This window comes from Rhinolophus sinicus, chromosome 2 (assembly GCF_057876585.1).
Source record: "Rhinolophus sinicus isolate RSI-liver-muscle chromosome 2, RSI-T2T, whole genome shotgun sequence".
Classification (NCBI taxonomy): domain Eukaryota; kingdom Metazoa; phylum Chordata; class Mammalia; order Chiroptera; family Rhinolophidae; genus Rhinolophus; species Rhinolophus sinicus.
Genome location: NC_142502.1, coordinates 7,003,473 through 7,027,945, shown reverse-complemented (window position 1 = coordinate 7,027,945; position 24,473 = coordinate 7,003,473). Strand labels below are relative to the sequence as shown.

Below are 24,473 nucleotides of genomic sequence, written 5' to 3'. Positions count from 1 at the left end.
TGCGAGGGAGGTAGAGTTGCGGTTCTGAGCCAGTCTTGCGCAATAGCTTATACAGTAATTGTTTTCCTTAAATGTAGGAACTTGCTCGGAGAGTCCCCGGTGCCTTCAGCGGACCCCAGCAAAAAATTGCGAAAAAACCATTGCACAGGCTAACGGGTCACGCCCCACCCCAAGTGCGGTACTGCGAGGTGGTTGGTGGACTCCGGCGGCTGCGTGCATCCCAGCGTAAGCGATGATTGGAGGAGCGGAGATAACAGGTTGTCCTCTCAGCCACTCAGTGGCAGTGAACTTGTTAGTTCCGGGTCGAAGTGTCGATGACCTACGCGACCCTAAGGCTTTTCCCTGAGTTGACATGGCCGCGGCCGGCGAGTCGCAGGGACGCCGGTGAGGAAAGGAGGCGAGGCTTTTCCGAGGCTTTGCGGGTGGTCCTCTCAACGATGGCGCTTCGGTCGCGGTTTTGGCAGTTGTTGTCGGTTTGCAGGAACCCCGGTAATTAATCTCTCCACTTCTCTCAGATTACTCCCCGGGGCTGCGCAGTAAATGTGCGTTTGCATTTCTTACATTATAGTCAACATACCCCACCCGAAGAATAAACGAGCATTGCGATGACAATCGTAGAAAATTAAGGACTGGGGTCTGTGATGACTACACCCTGTGACTAAACATACCTTTTGTTCCCCTTCCAGGCGAAGAGATTGGGGGAGTGGATGGGAATATTCCTGTTTTGAACGTATTCGTCATTTTTAAAGATCCGTTTGCGATGGTTTTATTCTTAGGGTGTGGGGTCGCTGCGCTCTCAACCAGTTCGAAGCCAGAGGTGAAGCCTGAAGTGGACCCTCTGGAAAATGAAGCTGTTGCCCCAGAGTTCACCAACCGGAACCCCCGGAACCTGGAGCTCTTAGCCGTAGCGAGGAAAGAGCGAGGTTGGAGGACAGTGTGGCCCTCCCGTGAGTTCTGGCACAGGTAACTAAGTCTGCTAGTTATTGCAAGACCAATGCACAAATTGTTTTCATCAATTCATTCAAGGAACGTGCCGGATGCTGCTGGGGACTCTCCGGAAGCTGAGGTGCAGAGGGTAGAGGAGGGGTTAACGGAAGGAGGCGGTCTGAAACAAACAAACAAACAAACAAACAGCATGTGTCAGGGAGAAAATGTAAAGAGGGTGGTGTTTGAATGGGGAACTGGGTGTCTCTTAAGGCCCCGCTGAGCGATAGGAAGAAGCCAAACTGTCTGCCAAGGAAAGCGTTGCCAGCAGAGGAAACTGGGTGGGGGTAAGAGCTTGGTGTCTTTGAGGAACTAAAAGGCCTGTCTACCTGGATCTCAGTGGGCAAAGGGGTGAATGGTGTAAGATGAAAATGGACAGGTAGGCAGGATACAGATTATTAGCTTTGTAAGTCAAAGTAAGCACTTGAGACTATTTTCACTGCAGTGAGAAACTATCAGAGGATTTAAAGCTTGAGCTTGAATTAAAGCTCATTCTGGTTGCTTTCAGGAGAACACATTTTTAAGGGGCAAGGGTGGAAGTGAGAAGATCAGTTAGGAGTCTGTTATAAAGGTGGTTATTTATTGAACACTTTCTATTTGCCAGGAACTATGCTAGTTGCTTTAATTCTTAAAACTACCTTACTAAGCATGTTCAGTAATGTCCCCCATTTTACAGAAGCAGGAGAATTGAGGCTTAGGGACATAGGGTTAGTAAGCACCAGAGCTAAGATTCAAACATATTTTGTCTGACCCAAGAGCCAGGACTCTTACCGTGTTTCCCCGAAAATAAGACCTAGTAAGACTGAGTCTTATATTAATTTTTCCTCCAAAAGACGCATGAGAGCTGATTGTCCTGCTAGGTCTTATTTTCAGGGAAACACGGTATCTACTTGGTGAGGATTTGTTAAAAATAGAATATTTCTTAAGGACTATACAAAGTTATAAAAGCAAGTCAGAAATCATAACTGTGTGATATATTCATTCAGCAAACATTAGTCCTGTATTACCTCTTCGGCATTGTGCTAGATGCAGGAAATGCAAAGATAAGGTAGTTGTCATCCCTGTCAGCAAAAGTCTTAACAGTTTCATAGTGGAACATGGGATAGGAATAATAAAGTGTTACAGTTGTTATGATGCATTTTTATTTAGTGTGTACAGGGAGGAGTCAAAGGGAGTAAGCAGTTCCATTTTGAAATAATCGGGATCTTAAATCTAAAATTTTTTGAAACAACCAATTACTGTCACTTAATATTTGGATCATTTAAGTAATTAAAGTCTATTTTTCCATATTTTTCTCTATCTGCTCTGTTCATGGTATTATCAGTATAGAATTTTGGCATAATGTAGTAGGAAGTGACTTTACCCGTTTGTTGAACAGATGGGTTAAGACAAGGATCAGCAGACTGGCTCATGGGCCAACGTTGTTTGCAAGTTGAACATTTGTATGTTTTTTAAAAAGGTTAGAAAAAATCCAAAGAATAACATTTTGTGACGTGAAAATTACAAGGTGGGAACAAACAATGCAGTGAATGTTTAAATATAAAAAAATTTATAGTAAAAAACACATTGCCATGAATCCCCCTCAAAATATTCCCTCTCACACACTTATCCCATCATTCTTGCCACTTTCTGAAGCAGCTCTGGAAGTCCTCTTTCATGAGTGTCTTTAGTTGAGCTGTCGTGGCTGCCTCAATGCCCTGAATCATTTTGACTTTGGGGAAGAGCCAGAAGTCGTGCGGTACCAGATCCCATGAATAAGGTGGATGAGGACACACCATAATTTTTTATTTGACAGAAATTGCCGTACCAGAAGTGATGTATGACACAGAGCCTTTCCATTATGATAAAAAACTATGGTGAATGCTGCTGCCGAGTGCCATCCAGTGGAAAGGCGGGGGTCTTCAATACGGGAAGTGGCGCTTTCAACTTGTGTGAAAACTTGTGTGAAAGTTGTGTGACAACTTTCAACTTATTTGGTGCAGTCAATTGGGTGTGAGCTACGGTTGAGAGAAGGTGTGTTTTAAAGTGCTGTAAATCATGGATCATGAGCAACGCATTAACATGAAGTGGGCAGGCGGTTTCATCCTCCATCATGACAATGCTCCGTGTCACATCGATTCTCATATAGTAATTTTTGGGTCATTTAAGTAATTAAAGTCAAACAAAAACATTACGGTGTGTCCTCATCCACCTTATTCACCAGATCTGGCACCGTGCAGCTTGTGGCTCTTCCCCAAAGTCAAAATGACCATGAAAGATAAATGTTTTGAATCGATTCCGGACATCGAGGTAGCCACAACAGTGCAACTAAAGACACTCACGAAAGGGGACTTCCAGAACTGCTTCAAAAAGTGGTAAGAATGATGGGATAAGGGTGTTAAAAGTGAGAGGGAGTATTTTGAGGGAGGTTAATGGCAATGTGACTTTTATAGTAATAAGTTTTTTTGATTTAAACATTTACTGTATTTTTTTTTATCACACCTCGTATATAAAATTCAAATCTCATTATCCACAAAGAAAGTTTTATTGGAACATAACCATCACTCGTTCTCAACTGGCTGTTCTAGTATCGCTAAATTAATTTAAGCAGTTGTGACAGAGACCATATGGCCTACAAAGCCTAAAACGTTTACCATCTGACTATTTGCAGAAAATGTCTGTTGACCCCTGGATTAAGAGATTGTAATTTTTACTAGGGCTCCCAGCAAAACCGCGAGTAGAACCCATGTCTCTAAATCTAGTGCTTTTTCACACTAAGAATCTCAGTGTAATCTGTAATTTTGGTGTTTTCTTTAACATGAGCCTAATTTTTAAATGTGTAATATATACTACATTTCCCCGAAAATAAGACCTAGCCAGACTATCAGTTCTAATGCGTCTTTTGGAGCAAAAATTAATGTAAGACCCAGTCTTATTTTAATACAATATAAAACTGGGTCTATAATGTAATATAATATATAATATGATATAGTATAATATATAAATATATTATAATTAATGTAATATAATAATACTGAGTCTTATATTAAGTTTCGCTCCAAAAGATGCATTAGAGCTAATGGTCTGGCTAGGTCTTATTTTCGGGGAAACATGGTACATGTGTTATAAAATCCAAAAAGAAATACAGTTTCTTGTGTAGCCTTCTAGAGAGTCTATGCACGTAAGTATAAACTGTAGTTTTTTAAATTATAAATCTTAGCACACCATGCACACTGTTTTGCATCTCCCCTCCAACACACACACACACACGTGCACACACACACACGCACGCACGATACATTTTGGAAATCCTTTGATTGGTTAAGGACATTGGCTCTGGAGCCAGACTCCTGGACTTAAATCCTAACTCCATTACTTACCATTACTTGTAATCTTGCTAAAGTTACTTAAATGTTTGTGCCTGTTTCTGCAGCCAAAAAGAAAGAAAAGAAATGGGATTAATATGAGTTATACTTGTAAACAGTTATCACAGTGCCTGGCACAGTAAGTGTTCAGTAAATGTTAGCATCATCATAAAGTGCTATTTCATTCTTTTTAGTAACTGTATAGAATACCATTGCATGGGTTTTTCAGGTAACTGGCTCCCTATTGATGGTTATCTTTTATGATTTCAAACAATGTTGCAATGAATTGTATGCATTTTATCAGTGAGATTGGGTATATTTTTATGGACTTAAGTTAATACTTTTCTGTAAATAGTCTGTTCAAATCCTTTGCCTATTAAGTTAGTGGTTATTTTCTCTTTGATTATAGGAGGCTTTTTACATATGACAGTAATTAGCCCTTTGAACAGTATTTGAGTTTAAAATATTTTTTGTTTCATTGCTTGTGTTTTGACTTCCTTTTAAGGGTTTAGTTTTTGTATTTTACCGTGTAGAAAACTTGGTCAATCTTCTACAAAAGCCATATGACATTGTTCCTTGTCATATTTAAATAGGCTTACCCTTCTTTAGATTATAAAAAATTTCTCCCATGTTGTCTTCTAGTACTCCAGATTTCTGTTTTTACATTTAAGTGTTTGATCCATCTTACATTTATTTTGGTGTTAGCTGGACAATAAAAGCATAGAGTAAGTATTTACCTATTATAGGGTCAGTAACTTAGCTCTGCCTCCTTAAATCCTTTTTGAAGCAGATGCTGTGTAAATAAGTCTCAGCTCTCAGAAATACCAAATTTCTCTTGGATATTTGAGGTTAAGTGGGAATGTTTGGTTTATTTATTGTTGAGAACACCCTTATAAAGGCAGAGGAAAAACACCTTTCCAGGTTAAGTACATTGAAGTAAATGAACGAAATATTTAAGCATTTATTCACCTGAGGTCACTTACCGTTACGATTCTTTTATGATTTTTTTCTCTTCTCACCTCATTTAGGTTGCGAGTTGTACGGACTCAGCATCACGTAGAAGCGCTTGTTGAGCATCGCAGCGGCCAGGTTGTGGTTTCGGCATCCACTCGTGAATGGGCTATTAAAAAGCACCTTTACAGCACTAAAAACGTAGTGGCTTGTGAGAGTGTAGGCCGAGTGCTGGCAGAACGATGCTTAGAGGCCGGAATCAACTTCATGGTCTATCAACCAACTCCTTGGGAGGCAGCCTCAGACTCGGTATTTTTGTTTTCATGTACTTGTTTGAAAGGTATTGTGTTAATTCTTGACATTAGGTACCTACATAATAATAATAGTTCTTTTCATGGGTCAGCCTCTGAGGTACATTGCCTGATTTCATCCTCACAGCAGCCCAAGGGTCAGGACTAGTGTTCCCTGTTGTGTATATAAGTAACCTGCCCAGAGTCAGTGTGGGGCAGGTTTCAAACCCACGGCAAATGATCCACAGCAACGATGTCAACCAGGCTGCTTCATCTTCTCTGGGTGATACTTTAAAATGCTACTAATCCTTGGCAACTCTTCATTCTCGTTTTTCTTATCTATGTCATTATTAAGATCACTTTCTGTAAAACCAGTGTAGGCTGGGAAGTTAGCAAAAAGCAAGTCAGTTGTTTATTTTTCTTTCTCAGTAAGTGAACTGTTTATTGCCAGCTTACTTGTGATCTTGACTTAATCTTTCCCTTTTTTTCTGATCGTTAAAACCAGATGAAACGACTACAGAATGCTATGACAGAAGGTGGCGTGACACTACAGGAGCCACGGAGGATCTATGAATGAAATAGCAGCATTGTTTGGAACAAATGTAAAGCTGCCAGCTGTTACCTCCATCAGAAGAGAGCATCTGGAAGCACAGCCAGCTTGGAAGTTTTATGTAATAATGTAACTGCGGAATGTTGTTAGTAGTTAAGGGCATCCCATCCTTCCGTTTTTTTCTGTTTTTTTATTTAGTCAAGGGCTAAATTCTTCCCCTCCATTGGACATGAGAGAAGTATCTGAGAAAAACTGTCACCAATTATAATTAACTTGAAGGATAAATTAAATGTTTATAAGTAAAGAATAAAGGCATTTTACGAACTCTTTGATTTCTGGTTATATTAAATTTCTTTGCCTTTGAGCTCACTGTAGCAAAAGTACACATGAGGTTTATGCAAAGCACTTGTTACTGTGTCTAGCCTATAGTGGGTGATCTCAGTAAATGACAGCTGTTGCTGCTCAGGGAGGGTGGTGTTTTTTTAAAATAGGAAAATCAATTTATTATAAACAGTAATGTGAAGGTAAAAGGGACAAATTCTAACCTCATTTGGGCTCCTGATCCCAACAGGAAGAAGCAGATTTGAAAGGAGAAAGGAATGCAACGAAGAGCTGCAAATAGAAGTGGAAAGGGACAGTGTTAGTGTATGCTAAGTTTGCATGAAGTGAAAATTTGTTAGACAGGAGATGAAACTTGAAGTGCATTCAAGTTAATCTAAAATTGAAGCTACGGTAGATGGAAATCATGGCAATTCTCTTTAAACGAGTTGATTAAGTCAATGTGAGTTAGCCATTTCTGGCTGTTTACAGTGTGAAGAGGAAGAACCTGTAAGCAGTTAAAAGTGGCATCTAGAGCATTTTACCCCCAATTATTAAATGTGTACTCAATTATATGCTTATATAGAAGTGAAATAACGTTACTGTCAATCTGAGTAAATGTTATTTTTAAAGGTAACATGTATGCACCAACATTTTTAAAATGTATGAGTGATTCAGAATGCAATGGCTTAGTAGTTCCCTTTTGAATAATAAATACCCCAGTGGAGACATTTAAAAGTATATAGTATAGTTCTAATATTCCCTCATCTTAAAGATTGGTCGGAGCATCTCACTTTGAAAACCACAGTTCTAGAAGGCTACTGAAACAAATCTAGAATTCAAGGGAGGAAGAAGATGGACTGGACTAGTAACTTTGGAAATTGACAAAGCAGTTCACCTGAAAGTGATGCTGTAGGTCGGATTTTTTCTGCAAGGAGTGTGACTCCTAGATCATTATGCACCAAGGATTCCTTCAGATTGATAGGCAATTCGTGAGGCTTTGTGTGGCATTTGATACAAGGCATTGAAGACAGCTATGATGCAGACAAAGTAAAGCGAGGAACAGACGAGGTGTTGGGAAGGGGATGGGGACAGACCAATATTGGCAAGAATGGTGAAGTCGGGAAGAAGTGATTTAGGAAACGTGTGCCTCTTCCCACGCTGCACCTGTGGTACCTGCTTACTGCAATCCTTCAGGTGCTGTTTATGGTCTAGTTTTACCGTTTTCCAGGCTCTACTTTGTCCGTCCATGCCTCTTAATATCCTATGTCTACGTATATGACATGCTCACCTTGTAGGGACTGCAAAGAAATTGCCGCGGAGCAAGGTAAATGGGCTTTGATTGCAAAGGTGGAGTCTAAGCAGCCCTTCACCCTGGCCGGCAAGGTGTGAAACTAAACACCTGTGGGCGGGCCGGTGGTGCGCAGCCAGCAGCCCAGGCCCAATCTGGAGGCTCCCGGGACTGCTGGAGGCGCGGAGGCGGCCGGTTTTCTCCGCGCGAGCCCTTTAAGGTCAGCGGCGGAAGTGCGTGGCGGCACGTGGCCTCACTGGGCGCTCTCGGCCGAGCTGCGTGGCTATGGATGTGGGCGCCGACGAGTTCGAGCAGAGCCTGCCTCTGCTGCAGGAGCTCGTGCTGGGCGCGGACTTCGTGGGTAAGACCCCGGATTCCGGGCCTTGTCGCCCGAGCCCCTGGCCGGACCATCCTGCGGAGGGTGTGGCGCGGCTAGGACAGGGCAGAGAGGTGAGGCCCAGCCTCGAGGGTCGCCTGTCTGCGGGGGGCTCAAAGCGGCCCTCCGAAGGGCAGGGAGATTCCTTCCCTGCCTGGGCAGGGGGCCGGTAAGCAGCGGTTACCCCCTTGGCTCTGCTGTGGCCCGGGAGAAGCCGAGCCGACTGAAGGGGGTGGCGGCGTTGTCCCTGCTCTGGCTGCCTCCGTCTTCCCCTCTTGATCTCACCTGGCCACTTGAGCACCAAGGAGGTGAGCCGTAGGTGTGCCACCTGCGGCATTTACAGCGTGAAGAGCCGTGGCAATGGTCTGCATCTGGGCACTCTTGTCTTTTTTGCCTCCCCCGCAGGTCTGGACATAGAGTTCACCGGCCTTCGTTCTAACCTGTCCAGGCCGCAGCAGATCAGGTAAAGCTAAAGCTGCCTTAGAACTGAGATGGAGAGGCTCACCTGTGCCCCTCTGGGTGGCATCCTGGACACGCCAGCATTGTTTCTCAGAAAGCACCCTGTTGGCCCTGGGCTGGCACGTCAACGTTTTGGGTGGGGGTCTAGGGACCTGGCCTTTGTCCATTAAACGCTGGTAGTGCTCCCCAGTTGTGACAAGGAATACTGGCTGAGAGGTGCCGATTCAGCTTGGAGGCTGGGCGCCTCCACGCCATCTCATTGCCTATGAAGTGAGATGCCTGTTTTTTCACAGTCTCTTTGACTTGCCATCAGAGTGGTATCTAAAGACCCGTCAGAGTGTTCAGCAATTCACAATCTGTCAAATTGGTGAGTCTGATCTTCAGCTGTTTGTCATGAGTTACTGAGAGATATTTGTGTTGTTTTTGTTTCCTACTGGTCAAACAACTTTGACGCCTCTCAAAGAACCTGGCTGTCATTTTGCATACTTGTTTGGGTTTTAGCCATGCTATGCCTGTGGGACAAGCAGAAACAATTAGCAGCATTGTCTCCATGCCTGAATAAATCAACGTTAAGGAACCTGTACCATCTTTCAAGGAAAAATGTGTGTGTGTGATTTTCATTTAGAGAAAACTTAGACAAATAGGGTGATTCCACACACGTATTGTTTTACATCTTGTTTTTTTCACTCATGGGGTTTAGAGATCTTTTTGTTCATTTTTGACAGTTGTATAGTATTTCAAATTGAATGTATCTATTGACTCAGTGTTGTAATGATGCATCCTTTGGTTACCATTTGTGTCTGATAAAACGAGGTTGCATTGACTATATTAGTATTGACACATCACTGTACTTTTGTGAGTATGTGTTTGGTGTACTTCTAGCAGTGGAATTGCAGAGCGGGAGAATATATGTGTTGAAGTATTGCTTTGTGTTGCCAAACTATCCCTCCTCCTAACACCCCTCCACAAAGCTGGCAAGGAGGGACCCACACCAACAGCAATGATCATGCCTTTCCTTCACTCACACTGGCTATTATCAGTCTTAAATGTTTTGCCCACCCTAGTAGGGGAAAAATGATCTAATTGTTATTCTGAGTTACATTTTTTTTTTCTGAGTTGCATTTTTAATACAAGGTCAGCACATTTTTTCTGTAAAAGGCTAGACATTAAATATTTTAGGTTTTGCAGGCCACATGGTCTCTGTTACAACTACTCAATTCTGCCATTGTTAATGGGAAATTAGCCATAGATAGTACATAATAAATGAGCATGGCTGTATTCCAGTACAACTTTATTTATAAAAACAGGCCATGAGACGGATTTTACTGACCCTTGCTTTTCTTATAAATGGTAGTGAAGATCTGTGTGTGTTTTGCTGTCTATACTTTTCCTTTGCTATTGTGGTTGTTTTTCTTGATTGTAAGACCTCTTTCAAAACTACGGGAAACAGCACTTAGATATGTTTCTATTTTTTCCCCCTACTGAGAATTCTTTTTCACTTTATGTGTGGTCTTTTTTGCAATGCAGACATTTTAAAGCAATTAAATCTATTAATCTTGGTTTTTGGTGGTGTTTTTTTCTGGATACTTTTAAAACTATAAAAATGTCCATTGAATTTTACTTCTGTGTTTGAAGAGCCATCCACAATTATATTTCAGTAATTTCAGTGTGAGTTACAGTTTGACAGTTCTCGTGTTTCTAATCTTCCTGTTCCTCTTCCTTCCCTTCCTCCCTCTCCCCTCTTCTTTCTAAGAGTTCATCTTCTAAAGCCCACACCGTATCTTTGGATGCAAAATACCGTTCAAAATGTTTTGTTTTAGTAGTTAACTTCTGGCTGCTCTACTTCGGTCCTCATTCCCCCTCCTGTCATTCTTCTAGGATTGTCTGTGTTTTCCAGTATCGAAGGAGAGTCAAACAAGTATGTATAAACACCTTTTGCATAACCCATGGCTCTTGCCCATTTATCTTCTCCACTTGCTCCCCCCAGAGTCTGCGTCAGGCTCTGACCCACTTTGGCCCTGGATGCTCCACACTCTCTCCTGCTTCTGTGCCTGTCCACTTGCTCTCTCCCCTGCAGACTCGGGCTGTCCTTCAAGTCTCTGAAGCAACACCTTTTCGTGGGGGTGGGTGGGGGGGGTGGCCTTTCCTGACATCCTGCCTTGGCCCTTAGGCGTTCCTTTCCCCATTTCCGGTGTCTTCTATGTGCTTCTTTAGAATAGCAGTGAACACAGTGTTATGCCCAAGGCTGATGTGGGCCCAGGTCCAGCAGAGAGGATGTTGGATGGCAGTCCCACTGGGCTCACCACAGGGGGGCAGACTCTGTTCTTGGAGGATGGGACCTCTGCCTTTTTTTCATTGCCCCCCAGGGCCAGTCACAGTACTGGAAGCAACTGGCATTCAAATACTTCTCAAGTGAAAGGAAGAGCCCGCCCCCAAGCTTACTCTCTGAGCCAGAGTTTTAAAAGTGGTTTTGGCTTTTTCTCCTTATGTTTCTTGTTTTTTATAGGTACGTAGCCCATTCGTGTAACTTCTTTCTCTTCCCTACAACGTTTGGGATTTTGGATTCAGAATTCTCTTTCCAGGCTTCTAGTGTTCAATTTTTGAATCAGTATGGCTTTGACTATAACAAGGTATGGCACTGGAAGAGGGACGTGGGGCGGTTTTAAAGGTTGCCTTATCCAGCTGGAGTCCCGTTACCTTCCCCTTTCACGTGAAACCTGACAAGGAAGCCTTCTTTTTACTCTGCTCCCCGGCACAGACCACATTACGAGACTTCCTTGCTCTCTTCCTGTCTTTAGTTTCTCAAAAATGGAATCCCATATATGAATGAAGAACAGGAGAAGAAAATTAAACACAACATCCTGACTGGGAACTGGAAAGTTCGCGGGTAAAGCCTGTTTCTCCCAGTGCTTGGGGGGTTTCTTTGTCACTGGTGTTTTTCTGCGTGTCCTGTGGGTAGGCGTGCTCCCTCCAGAGTGTGGTGATCTCGCACCATCACCTTTAACTGGGGTGGCTTCTGCGGCATGTACTCAGCCAAACAAGTGCTGGTGCTTCCATCCTGCACCTGAGTGGAGAAACCACTCACTGCATTGAGGGTGATTTCAGTGTTGGAAAATGAAGGGAGAAAAGAAAAAGAACGGACTGTTAATTTGGTACTCAGAGAAGCAGGAAGTCCACTCCAGTGCTAAGGTGAGAGATGGCTGTGAGATGTTATGTTGGCCTTCAGTGCGATTTAGGGATTTCAGGAGTAAATCACGGGTAACCTTGACCATGCAAGTCACATGCCTCATGTTGAACATGTCACCTCCTGTGCTTGGTCCTGCTGTGTTCCCTGAGGGCAGGATTTCTTCCTTTGTTTTCCTTTGACCCCTGGTGCCAGTTGTCTACTTGAAACCCTGTCCTCCCCTAGAGCGGGCCAGGAGGGATGCAGTGAGTGGAGCATTGTGTGCTAGAAGGAGCAGGCCGCCCTGTCCTGCAGGCCCCGTGTGGTTCTGAACAAGTTGTTTAAGCAATTTGGGCTTTAGATTCTTTGTCTTTATCAGGAAGGGGGTTAAATGAGACTGCTTTTAACTCTGGAATGTTATGATTAATTATCTGGTCCAGATCATTATCTTATGTCATGTTGGAGTTTTGGGGGGTATTCTTCTTAATCCTCATTTGTGGTTTTCACATAAAAGTGTAGCTTTTTGTAAGGGGAAAAAAAACAATTTGAATTTTTAACCTTCTGTTATTTTTGGATGCTGGAGAAAAGTCCTTCTGTATCTCAAAATAACATCATGTTCTTATATTTCTGACACAGGAGAAGATGTACTTACCAAAGTTCCTGTCTTTTCCTTATTTTCACCAGATGGTGTTTTTGCACCTCTGAGAGCTCAATTAGGAAGACAGGCCTGATAGTAATGCGTAGTGCTGGCTGCCTCCCAGTACCTTTCCCTCCACACGTCCTTATGAAGCAGAAAGGGATGGAACGTTCTCCTGTGACATACGGGAGAGAATAGGCCAAGTGCTTGGCTTCTTATTGTTTAACAAAACTTGGAAAATAAATGGTCTTTTTGGGGTCCATTTTCTTGCCAACACCACAGTGTTAAAACTGGAGACAGTGCTAACCTTGTCACGGTTCTGCTGGTTTTCTCCAACATTTCCCCTTTTGTGTGCCCATTTTCAGTTCTCTGGATAAAGACCAAATCAAGGTGGTGATTGATAAGGTAACGCGGTGGCTGGACCTGGCAGAGGAAGGCGACTGGATGACTCTCCCTGGTATCGCTGGTAAAGGAGGCTGCTTGCCTGACCTGGGAGTGTTGGAACCCATCACTGTCACGTACCAGGGCTCAGGGGCAATCCCTTCTCCTTCCGTGGATCTGGGCATTGGCTCAGCAGATGTGTGGTCCTTGCGGGAGATACAGCTCTGCTCTCAATTCAGAAGCTGAAAGCTTTTTGACCTGTTCTGAATTTTAAGGTTGAGGAACTGAAGTTCCATTCAGAACCATCCTTTTATCCCAATCCTGAGTGTCCTGTGTACTTTTATTTGCTTTCGTTAACCCCTGAGTTTTTCCCATGGTGTAATGTGGACTCACAGTGAACACACCCTAGATTAGTGGTTGTCAGGCCTGGTCTGTGGGCCCCAGGCGTCTCTGAGACCCTTTCCAAGGCGTCCATGAGGTCAAAGCTATTGTCAAAATATCACTCGACTTTCATTGCCATAGTCACTGTGCCATTTGCACTGATGGTACTGAAACGCTGGTGGTAAGCCTGTCAGCACCTTGGCACAGATTAAGGCATTGCGTCAAACCACGCTGTTCGTCACTGGATTCTTGCCACTTCTCTCAGTTAAAAAAAAAACCAATTTAAGAACCTCGTTGGTGAGGAGTAATAATTCTTAATTTTATTAAATCTCTACCTTTGTTCATCTTTTAACGATCTTATGTATCAAAATGACTATGTAAAAAAATAAATATGCATAAAACGCTGCTGCTTACCAAAGTACAGGGCTTGTCTTGAGGAAAAGCACTCGTGCAAGTTTTTGAGTTGAGAGCTGAATTAGCTTCTTGTTTTTCATGGAATATTATTTTTACTTAAAGGAACTGACTGGTTATTTTGACTTGAGTATTTTCAGTCATTTTCTCAAATAAAAAAAGTAAGCCTGTCACTTCAAGGAGGATAACTCCCAGTATTTGCTAGTGATGAAATGGGACCTTGCAATCAGAAACTGGCATTTTGGAAAACTTGAGTCTGCCCCATAAGCTCGACGACTTCCCAGTACTGAGCCCTTTCCAATGAGGTCAGAGGCCATGTTTACAAGTGTTTTTTGTTGGTATTGTACAAGGAAATGTGTGAACACTGGACAATCTGCGTAACTCGGCAAACCACTGTTTTCCAATTACCAGTGTATGATGTTACAAAATCCTGGGCAAAAGTAGAATGGGTTTATTATTTTGAAAGAAAACTTTCCAATTTTAAATTTAATGTATAGTTTTACTTGCTAATATGGTCTATATCAATCAGTTTAACCCCCACACAAGAAGACTCTTCGGGGTCCTCAATTTAAGAGTAGCCCTGAGGTAGACTTCGAGAACGCTGCCCTAGATCACGCCGTGACAGTCTGTGCCATTCCTGCCACGTGGACTTAGGCACACCTGCGAGCTGCTTTTCCACTTGATCCATCCATCCCTCAGCTTCTATTCCTGTCAGGCTTCTCTTGAGGGGAAGGCAGACTGCCTGCCGTTCCAGGGTCTGCGGTGGCTCTGTGCCAGCCTTGTGTTTCCTTGCTGTAGGCTTCCAGGCCTTCGAGGTCCAGCTACTGCTGCGGCAGGCCCTCCCCGACATCTGGACGGTGCTGCGAGACCAAGGAGTGAGTCGTCACCTAGACAGCATTTCTCTCTCATTCGGCCACCTCTCTGTCTCCACCTGCCCCCTCCCCACTCCCCTTTCTCTGTGAGATGAAGAACCACTTGGGCTTCATTCCCAGGACTCAGGGAACTGGTCTTTACTTTTCATTTCAGGTGATAGTGAAGAAAGTGAGTAAACAACATCGCTGGTACCTGGAGAACAACTCTTGTGATCGAGAGAGCTGCTGGAAGGAGAAGATTCTTCTCTCTGCGAGGGGTTTTTCTGTGTTTTTCCAGATGCTGGTGAAAGCCCAGAAGGTAGGAAAAATATCTCTTTTCTTGGTCTTTAGCAGTCTTTTGTATTTCTGGCTATAATACTGATGGGACTGCCAACAATAAAATTCCTTGAGATAAGTGATTCCTTCTTATTGGTAACTAGCCTTATGGATCTAACTTGGCTTTCACCAAATTGTAATAGATTAATTTGGGGAAAGACTGTCCATATGAAATATTACTATTTCTTTGTTCCTTTCAGGCACATAGGCTTTCCAATACGAATTGACCTAAAACTACTTGGGGAACTGAGTGTGTCTGCTTCACAGTTCAGATTCCCACTGTGGCCCTGGCCTCAAGTCCCTCCTACACACTGCTTTTCGTCTTTGCTGGAATTTAAGCAATTGGGCTACTTTTCATGGGGATGGAATGAGGGGATGGACTTACCATGTGGTCAGAATGGCAGTGGGTTCTAAAGCTACACACTTGGCAAGAGATTGCTAGTCTATGCTGTCTATATTCTTTTTAAAATTTCATTTCTTGCACCTGTCAATTTCTTCCAAGTAGCCCTTAGTGGGACATAATATGATGATGGACCTGCTGCATCTCCATGACAAGCTCTTCAGACCTCTCCCAGGTAGGGTCAGACCTGTCAGTCTCCTTCCTTTGATCTTAGTTGGCCATCTGGCAAGGGGACTGGCCCAGAGTCATGTACCTGAAGTAGCCCTACGTGCACACCGCTCCCCACGGTCTGTACGTTTCTGGGGGGTCCGGCAGATCTGTGCCATTTACCATTTTCCCCAAGTGGAAGACCAGGGGACTTTCTCAGGGAGAAAACTTACCGTTAAATTGCTACTCCTCCCTACATCACAGAAGTGTTTAGTCTCCTTGTATAAAACTTGGCAAAATCAGAAATGTGTGAAGGAGACAAGCCACCTGTACTGTCAGCTATAATCCTGACACTGCTTTTCCTCTGTTGTGCGTTTTTACATATTTGATCACACTGTGTATTTGATTTTTTGTTTGGCTATTTTTCACTTACCAAAAGCGTTTGTGTCATTAACCTAATGCACGTGCTTTTAATGGCTGTGTGGCCCTGTGTTATGGCTGTAGCATAGCTTTCCGTTGCCATCGTTGAACAACTGATGCCATTGTTGGACATACGGCAGTGTGGTGCAGCAGTTAGGAGCCACGCTTGAGTCCTCATCCGTGTAACATGTGTGCTCTCCAGCAAGTTACATTAACATACCCATCTCAGTTTCCTTGCCTCTAAAGTGTGTGGGAGGGAAGTAATGGCAACAATATCATAGAGTTGTTTGAGATTAAATGAACTAATGTACAGAGAACACTGGTCTAGATTCAAACGGATGAGAAGGTTCTAGGAGAGATTTCCCCAAGAAATGAATTGATAAAACACCTTAGTTTGAGCATCTTGAGAGACCTGGGGGAGAATTAGAGGGAAAATTAATAATTATAAGCACTTACTAAAACACTAAGCAAACAGCAAAACCAAACTGCAAAACAAAAAATTTGCTGGGAGAACAAACGCTGTGCAAGAAAGAAAAAGTTGCTGGAGACTCCTGCACGGCTCCTGTGAATAACATGCTGGTGGTGCGGGTGGTGCAGTGACGAAATGCTGGCGGTGGAATGAAAGGTAGTTGTCATTTTACATGGTGGGAAGTCAGTAGTTAAATGCCCAAAACTGGAAGAATCTCCTGTCCACAACAATGTGTGGTTTAGAGATGTGAGGATAAACACCCAAAGAAAACAAGTGAAAGCAGTTGCCTTCGGGGAGTAGGAAAGGGAGTGTAGTGAGAGGAGGATAGCAGGGGTTTTCCAGTTCGTTTTTGCAATAAATCTTTTTCAACTACATGCAGGTGTAATTTTGATAAATGTACCAATTAGTAGTTAGATATATTTTTTTTAATCAGGGCACTTGGCTTTCATTATAATGACTTTTAGTTGATTTTTCTCTTGAACAGTCATTTACAAATGATGATTTCGTATCTGCCTTTCCAATAACACCTCTTTCTCCTTTTTCCATTGGCTAGAACTTTGTAAACTATGTTAATATTGGCAATAACAGTATCCTGAATTTAATGGAAAACCATTTGGCTTTTACTGTTACAAATGATGGTGGAAGGTTGGATTTTAGAAATCCTTAATGATTAGAAGTAAAGATGTTTCCGTTCCTGTTTTATTTGCTTTATTTATTAACCTGTTGTTGATAAGCTAGGTTGGAGAACTGACCTTCCCATTTTTACCCACAAACTCCCTTCTGACTAACTGGGCCTTTCCCCTCAGAAAGCTACGATCAGTTTAAGCTGAATATCCATAACCTGTTTCCTGTCCTCTTCGATACCAAGAATGTGACAAAGGATATCTGGAAGGTAACGAATGAAATTGCTTTGGGTAAGGAATGCTTTGTTTGTCCCAGTAACACTTAGCTTTCTCTCTCGCTCTTAAAAAAATTATTCCTTGTACTCTTTTCTCATATTTTATAACCAGTATCGGTTTTCTTTTCTGTCTCAGCACCGCTGGGTCTTATTAGCTTATATATGTTTTTGTCCTTTCCCTCTTTCAAGTGCTCGTGCTTTGACTTACTTGTGTATAGTTCATGTGCTTATTTAGCTGGGACAACAGAAGTTGTTCTAGAGCTTGAAACATACCTAGTAAGTATTTCCAACATGCTTAAAGACTGTCGGGGTAGGGGGCCCTCTCTTGAGAAAATATCTGAGCCTTAACTTAAGGTCCTGGGTTTTCAACCTTGAGAGCCTGTTAGAATCACCTGGGAAGCTAAGTACTGACACCTGGGCCAGACTGTTGGCTTCTGTGGTTTAGAGGGGCAGCGGGTGGTACCTGAAGCTCACAGGTGACTTCTGTTGTGCACCACACATGGAAAAGGGAAGCACCCAACTGGTTTAAAGGCTGTTTAGAAGTTAAACTGAGGAACAGAGAAAGGGGAATTGGGTCAACGTTTTAAAGCCTTACGCTGATCGCTTAAAGTTAATTATTCAGTACGGGAGCCACAAAAAATGAGTTGGGGCTGCCTGGTACATCTTGGCCCAGAAATGTACTCTTGGTACTTCACACATTTCCAGTTCTGATGGTGTTGTGTGCTGCTCCTCATCTCCACGTAACTGAGTCCTGGGGCGAAGGGGGAGGGGCGTGGGGGCTGATGTGAGGAAATCAGTGGTGTTCCCTTCCACACAAGATGAGATGAACTCGAGGATATGGTGACCTGGCATTTTCCAAGGCCCTCTGATCTTTAGAATGTCTGCTGTCCTACCCCTGTGTCCTTGGCCTGGGGCTGGCACCTTGGAGTTCTGTGTTTCCAGAGCTCCTTAAACGCTTGTCTTTGAAGGAAGATGGTATGAACTGCGTTTGCAGCAGCTGTTTCTAGCCTGGGTCATTTGAGTCCCTTCTAGGGACCCAATCCAAGGACAGTAGGTATCCTGGCATCATAAATAAGGAATGAGGATAGGCCCTGCTTGAAGAGAAAGAAGAGGTTGTGTGAGTTAGCATTTTCCAGGTCATTTTAATGGCCATTTGATAATTCCTAAAGCGGGTAATAAATAAAAGCATTTTATTCTCCCCAATTTGTTTTCCATAATTATAGGAACTGAATTTCCCAAGGGTTTACAATCTTTCCGAAGTTTATGAAGTCCTAAACAGGTAAGGAAGCTGTCATTTGGAGCTGCTTGTAGAGCAGGGATTCCCTATCGGGCGGGTTTGCTCCCAAGACACATTTGCAATGCCTTTTGGTCATTAGAACTGCAGGTGATACTGGCATCTAGTGAGTAGAGGCCAGGATGCACAGGGCAGTCCCCAACACACAATTCTCGAGCCCAAATTGCTACTGGTGCTGAGGTTGAGAAACCCTGTTCAAAAGGGGAGTGTTTAATGATGTGGTATTTCTGTCAGCGGGGTTTTATTTTTCTTTTGATCTGTTTCCGATTATTGGAGTGATGAGCTCCATGGGAACAGGGTTGTCTTTTGTTTCTTTTTTCTTTTGATGCTTCTCTGGGGCCTCCAGCAGTGCCAGGTGTAGTAGGTACACATTAAACATTTGTGTGAATGAATGATGCCATTACCTAGGTGCGTCCCTGACCTTTGGAACGCACCTCCGTCACTGCATTTCTAGGATGCAGGCACTTTCATCTCTCTGTCCTTCAGACCGCTGGACAGCAGACCTGAGGGCACAGCTGACATCATTCACCCAGGTGCCCGGGCTTGAGTCATGCATCCGATAGATGCTCAGAGCCACCCGGACGAGCCCCATGCTTGCCGTTCTCTTTCACCTGTCCTGTGGCCTGGTTACCAGACCTGGTCTGCCCAGGCCTAGATCCCTACTTCTTTTTTTTTTTAAAGATGTCCCAGAACTGAGGATATTTTTGTTTATATGAACCTAAGAGTATGAAGAGAAAACAAAGAAGATTGTTTTCAGTGATATGTCTCTATTTCATTTCTCTAATAGTGACTTGAATCCCACCAAGAATTCTGGGCCCGTGATTATTCATGCAAGCAAGTGTGAAAAATACGGTACGTGCCCACGAGTGCGTGCTCCTCCACAGTTGGCAAAGCACTGAGGTGCTGGAGCTAAGGCCCGTCGCCCCGGGTGGCAGGTGTGTGGGTTTCCCTCCACCGTTTTCCTGTGCCAAAGTCCCCATAGCCCCCTCCCTCAGAAAGAGCGATACCAGAGGCCTTGGAGGTCCTGGGGAGAGGGGGCATCTGCTGTCTTGGCCGTGGTGGTTAGTGTGTCGGGAAACTCAGCTCTCTGCGTCCTCCTCCCGTGGTGCTCATGCCGCTGTGGGGAGGATCGAGGTGAAGATGGGGTGTGGGTGGGAGGGGCTTTCTGGAGGGACGAGGGTTGGTGGTTGTGTGTGCATGGCTATGGGGTATGGAACCCAGGTGGGGATGGTGCTGTGTGCACAGCCTGTGCGTGTGGCACTAGCGTGGGGGCGAGGCTTCTTTCCCAGTTCGCGTTCTAATCACGGCTTGACTCTCTCTCCTGCTTCTGGAACAATGTCTCAGTTGAGACCAAGTACCCTCATGAAGCAGCGTACGATGCCTTCCTCTGTGGATCAGGTGAGAGGCTGTCCTTTTAAAAGGAGACTGGTGTTTTATTTGTGGTAATCCCCCACCATCCCTAGGCTCTCCGTTTATGTCCGGGTGGGTTGCACATAATGGGAATAAAGTGTGAGTTTGTGCGTTTTGATAAGGTGATCAGGTTGAGCCTTGCTGTCTATTACTTCTCTAACTTCTTTCTTCCAGTTCTTTTGAAAGTGGCACACTTGCTTCTATGGAGAGTCCACGGGTGAGTGTTCCTTGTTTCATCCTGTGATCACTCTGTGGTCAGGATTTGTTCAGCCCTCGCTGCCAGCCCAGACCTCGGGGCTCCCACGCTCTCCCAGAGGAGGGAGAACGCAGAGTGACATTGAGTAAATACAGTCCCTGACCGGGCAGCAGCTTCCTCCTGAGGATGGCCTGCCCTGCTCCCCTGCCCCGTGCTGGTCCTGGCCCATTGCCTCCTGTCTTGGTGGCATTGGGAAAATCCACGTGTCAGGAGACCAGCACAGTGGGGTCAGGCTTAGGTTCTCATGTCTGCTGCAGTGTTGCCCAGAGAGGTACGCGTGCTCTGCCTGTCACCACATTTCTCATAACCATGTAAGTCCCATCGAGGTAGGAGGACAGAGTGTACGGGTCAGTAAACGACGCAAATTTGATGTCCGGCGACTCACACGGAGCCAGTTCCTGCTCTTGACCAATAAGTTTAAGGAGTAGGTGTCCTACTTCTAAGCCATCCTGTCGCCTCCCAACCGCCCCATCTCTTGGCCCCCAGCCACTGGCGGGGGGTCCACAGTCAGGTGGGGGCAAGGGTGGCGAGTTGGCACCAGGCACACGGGAGAGGCTCTTAAACGCCAGGTTGGAACCGTAACTACATTTCCCCGTGGCAGTGTCATCCGGGTGCTCACCTCGGCTCACAGGCACTGACTGCACTCCTGAAGTGCGCCGTCTACAGCGCCGTCCTTGGGGACACAATTCAGTAGGACTCAGGCCAGGCGAAGGGGCTTGTTGTCGTGTGTCCTTTGAGGCTGACTTGGAAACAGGTGTGGATAAGAATCTGTTAAATTGGGCACGGCCTGTATTTGTCTGTATGAGTAATGGATACTATGCACCAATAGTCGATGACACACTGATGAGAGGCTTACAACTTAAATAAGAACTCTGCCGCCCCAGCTCCCTTTTTCCCGTGCCTCGATGGCATCTGAGTGCCCACTGGGAGGGGCATGTGCCAGACTGTGAAGGCGCTAACAGCTGTGGAGCCCCTCAGTGCTCTGGCGCCTGGGCCTTGCACCCTTTATTCCTTTTAATCTTCTCGACTTAAAAACCCTCCTAGGTTTAGCGAAGTTCCGCAGCGGCCCCGGCCTGCCTGGCTCCAAGCCTGTGCCTTTTCATGGCCTGCGCTGGGGTATGTGGCGGTGTCTGGATGGAGGCGGGGCTGGTGGTAGAAAAAGGCTGTGGCTGAGGGACGGCCATTGGAGTCAAGGGTGATGTCATGTCAAGGAGTGGTAAAGGGGACCTTCCACTGCACCGTGGCCTCTCACTAATTCTCTGGGCCTGTTGCTAATGTTCGTCAGAGGATGGGCTCTTCACCAAACTGTCACCAGATGGTCACTGCTTGGAAGCTCTGCTTTGGCTTGGGCCCCTGGGGGAGCATTTTGCGATAGGTCGTCGGGGAAGCACACTGACCTGAGCCCCGGACGTGGGGCGGGAGGAAGGGAGAGCGGTCGGAGGCCGCAGCTCTCCTGTTCCGTGCCCAGAGCCTTGGCTTGGGCCGAGGACACGTGCGGGCCCTGACGCCTGGGTGCTGAGTGCTTTGGGCTTCTCTCCGTGTAGTGCTGGCTCCATACCTGAGCCCTCCTTCCCCCTGTACCTCGACGTGCTGGCTCCCTATGTGAACCAGGTGAATCTGATACGAGCTGGCGTCCCTAAGATCGTGAGTAGCCTTCATTTTGCTTCTCTTGCCTATTCAGTGGCTGCGCCAGGAAGCGGCCTGGTTCTCTGGGGTATCTTAGGGGTGTTCCGGTAATAATGAAACCAAGGCTGAAGAGGGCACTCACGTCCTACTGAGCTTGTTATTTTTTCTTGTGTCTTCCCGCCAAAACCAACGTGGCTCTTCGCCCTCCTTCCTTTCTCCTCCCTCTCCCAACCCCAGACACAGCCTTTCCTAGTTTATCTCTCAGGGTTTGAAAAGCGGGTAGGTTGTCAGTAGGAATGGAGGCAAATCTCTTGTTCTCCCTGTCCTCTAGAATTTTTCGGGTCCAGATTATCCCAGTATCCGACCTCCCATCCTCATCCTCAGTGTCAGGAGGTGGCCTGGGCTCAGTGAGCAGCAAGTATACCGTGAGTTCCAGAATTTCTGCAAATTCGATGTCCGGCGACTCACACGGAGCCAGTTCCTGCTCTTGACCAATAAGTTTAAGGAGTAGGTGTCCTGCTTCTAAACCATCCTGTCGCCTCCCAGCCACCCCATCTCTTGGCCCCCAGCCACTGGCGCCTACGTGGAGCAGTAGGTCTGAGGCTCGCGTGCCTGAGCTGAGAACACTTCTTTCGGCAGTGCTCGGAGTATCCTGAAGGAGTACAAATCCCACCCTACCCTGCAGGTCGCCCTGTATCGGCACTGGAGACACTCGCCGAATGTCAACTGCTTGTTACAGTAAGTGACTGGGACTGAGCTCGTCCTGCTGTGCTGGGCTCCCCGTTTGCTCTGAGCCACGCACGGCTCAGTAGCTGGTGTGTGTTGTAAAGGAGTCGTGCTGACAAGTGTGGTGACCTGCACGTTATTCAGTAACGTTTGACAAATGTTTATTGAGCATCTGCTGTACTGGGCACTGTCGCAGGTTCTAGGGCCTCGGCAGTGAGTAAAACAAACATTCCTGTTCTTATGGAGCTCACTCTCCAGTGGGAGGTAACAATAAGTAAATGAGTGAACTGCATGACCTTTTAGGTGACAAGTGTTTATTAAAAGTGAGAGCAGGTCAGGAAGTAGGAGTGGAAGAGTGCCCTGGGGGGAGACTGCTGGTTAAAGGAGAAGATGGGGGGCCCTATGTCGAGGGGAGCTGCCGGGTGAGAAGGCCACTGTGACAGGAGTGAACGAGCAAGGAGAGGACGCTAAAGGAGTCAGTGGGTCCCGACCGCGTGGAGGGCCGTGGGGAAGGACGCAGGAGAAACCGCAGGTCGTCAGAGGTTTTTAGCAGAGGGGTGACCCCTGGCTCTGTGTTGAGACTATGGAGGACACAGGGTGGGGGAGGAAGTCGGGAAGCCGAGTCACCGGGTCACAGTTCGGTGTGGCTTGGATTGCTTGGTGGCAGAGTGGGGGTGGTGACAGTGGGGTCACTGGCAGAGTGGAGCACAGTCAAGTTTGAATGCAGAGTTTTTGGCCTGAGCAACTGGAAAGATGGAGTTGCTGTTGATGTGCTTTATAAAGATTTTGGCTTCTGGTTTGAAGCCAGAGCTACAGAACACAGTGTTGTTGAAGAAAAACACTTGGCTGCTATGCAGTCCTTTGTCAACCTCGACTGTAAATCACTAGGACAAATGACTGACGTGTGTCCCAGAGCCATTCTGGCCTCGGGAGGCAGGAGTTCGCTGTTGGTGCTGAGAGAACCATGGAAGAAATTAGCATTGGGGTGAACAAAGTCAGGAAGAAAGAGGGGTGAGGCTGTGTGTCAAATCTTTCAAACCGGCGTGGTGGGCACACCGCCTGCCCGCACCCCCAGGCCAACTGACATTGTCGTTGTCTTGCAGAGTCTGTGGCATAGTCACCGCCTGGGCCCTTGTGGCGTTTCTTCTGGGAAGACCTAGCCCCTGATGCGGCGAGGCGTCTACAGCTAGGTCCCATCTCCGCGCCTCTCTGGGACGGCCGTCCTGGGTGGTTTGTGTGACTCCTACTTGCAGACAGAACTGTATGGTCCTTACAAGGAATTTTGTTGTGTTTTGAATGAGAAATTCTGTAAATATTATCAATGATAAAGAAATCCTTGGCTCTGGTACCTTTGTGGCCGAAACTTTTTTTTTCTATCGCTGATTGGGGAGCAGTCCCCACATCTGGGAATTGAATGTTCCAGAGTGTCCTACAAACAGACAGTGTAGGAGCTGGACAGCAAATGCACAAAGGGCTACGTTGTTTCTGGGAGAGAAATTAATGGCCAGCAGCTGGTAGAGGATTAGGCCTGAGAAGTGGCCCAAGTTTAGTAAAGAAAGAAAGTGAAGCCAAGTGTCCATGTGCATTGGTGATGCTTTTGATAAATGTTCTAAACCATAAAATGTCAATATTCACTTTAGAAACAACAAAATTACCCATACCATAAAGTCGAGGTATAATCATATTGTTTTACTATATTATCAAATCTTAATTTCACCTACATCATTTATTATAAGCATTCATTTACGTCATCTCAAATGTCTTGTGTAATTAAGGGTCAAAACAAAGTAGTAAATAAATATTTATGGATGGACATTTCTTGCAACTGCATCTCTAGGCTACCCCTTCCTTTCCTTGTAGCGATTTAACTGCTGTGGGTGCAGGACTGATATTCCTACTGGTCTGGGCAGAAGGGTGTCCCTGTGGTAGGTGGGGAAGGGAAAGGAGGGGGACCGTCAGGAACCCTGCGCTTATTTGGCCAGGTGGGGAGTCCTGTTTGCCTGAGGGCCTGCCTCCCACTCCTGGAAGATACGGGTCATTTCACCTTCAGGATTGCCAGTCTCTAGTTTTGAACCAGATACTCTGCTTTTGTGTTTTCTGCCTG

At 45.4% G+C, this 24,473-nt stretch overlaps 2 protein-coding genes across 3 annotated transcripts; both read left to right on the top strand.

Moving 5' to 3' along the window:
- Window positions 1-149: 149 nt before the first annotated feature.
- On the top strand, window positions 150-6,451 carry MRPL18 (mitochondrial ribosomal protein L18). Of its 2 annotated transcripts, none has more exons than XM_019749636.3 (4): window positions 150-489; window positions 777-963; window positions 5,357-5,588; window positions 6,075-6,451. In XM_019749636.3, the coding sequence occupies exons 1-4, from the start codon at window positions 315-317 to the stop codon at window positions 6,144-6,146; spliced, it is 666 nt and encodes a 221-aa protein (XP_019605195.3). In that variant the 5' UTR covers window positions 150-314; the 3' UTR covers window positions 6,147-6,451. The 2 variants fall into 2 exon arrangements, with proteins under 2 accessions (XP_019605195.3, XP_074189872.2); XM_074333771.2 differs by having other exon boundaries at window positions 156-489; window positions 5,357-5,439.
- Window positions 6,452-6,584: 133 nt separating this feature from the next.
- PNLDC1 (PARN like ribonuclease domain containing exonuclease 1) lies at window positions 6,585-23,717 on the top strand. Its single transcript, XM_019749650.3, has 19 exons — window positions 6,585-8,089; window positions 8,510-8,567; window positions 8,857-8,930; window positions 10,442-10,481; window positions 11,070-11,193; window positions 11,362-11,450; window positions 12,729-12,829; window positions 14,335-14,411; window positions 14,563-14,706; window positions 15,229-15,298; window positions 16,966-17,051; window positions 18,281-18,336; window positions 19,139-19,203; window positions 19,696-19,749; window positions 19,936-19,978; window positions 21,562-21,661; window positions 21,975-22,150; window positions 22,283-22,381; window positions 23,473-23,717. Exons 1-19 carry the CDS (start codon window positions 8,014-8,016, stop codon window positions 23,534-23,536), a joined length of 1,596 nt encoding a protein of 531 aa, XP_019605209.3. The 5' UTR covers window positions 6,585-8,013; the 3' UTR covers window positions 23,537-23,717.
- The last annotated feature ends 756 nt before the right edge of the window (window positions 23,718-24,473 follow it).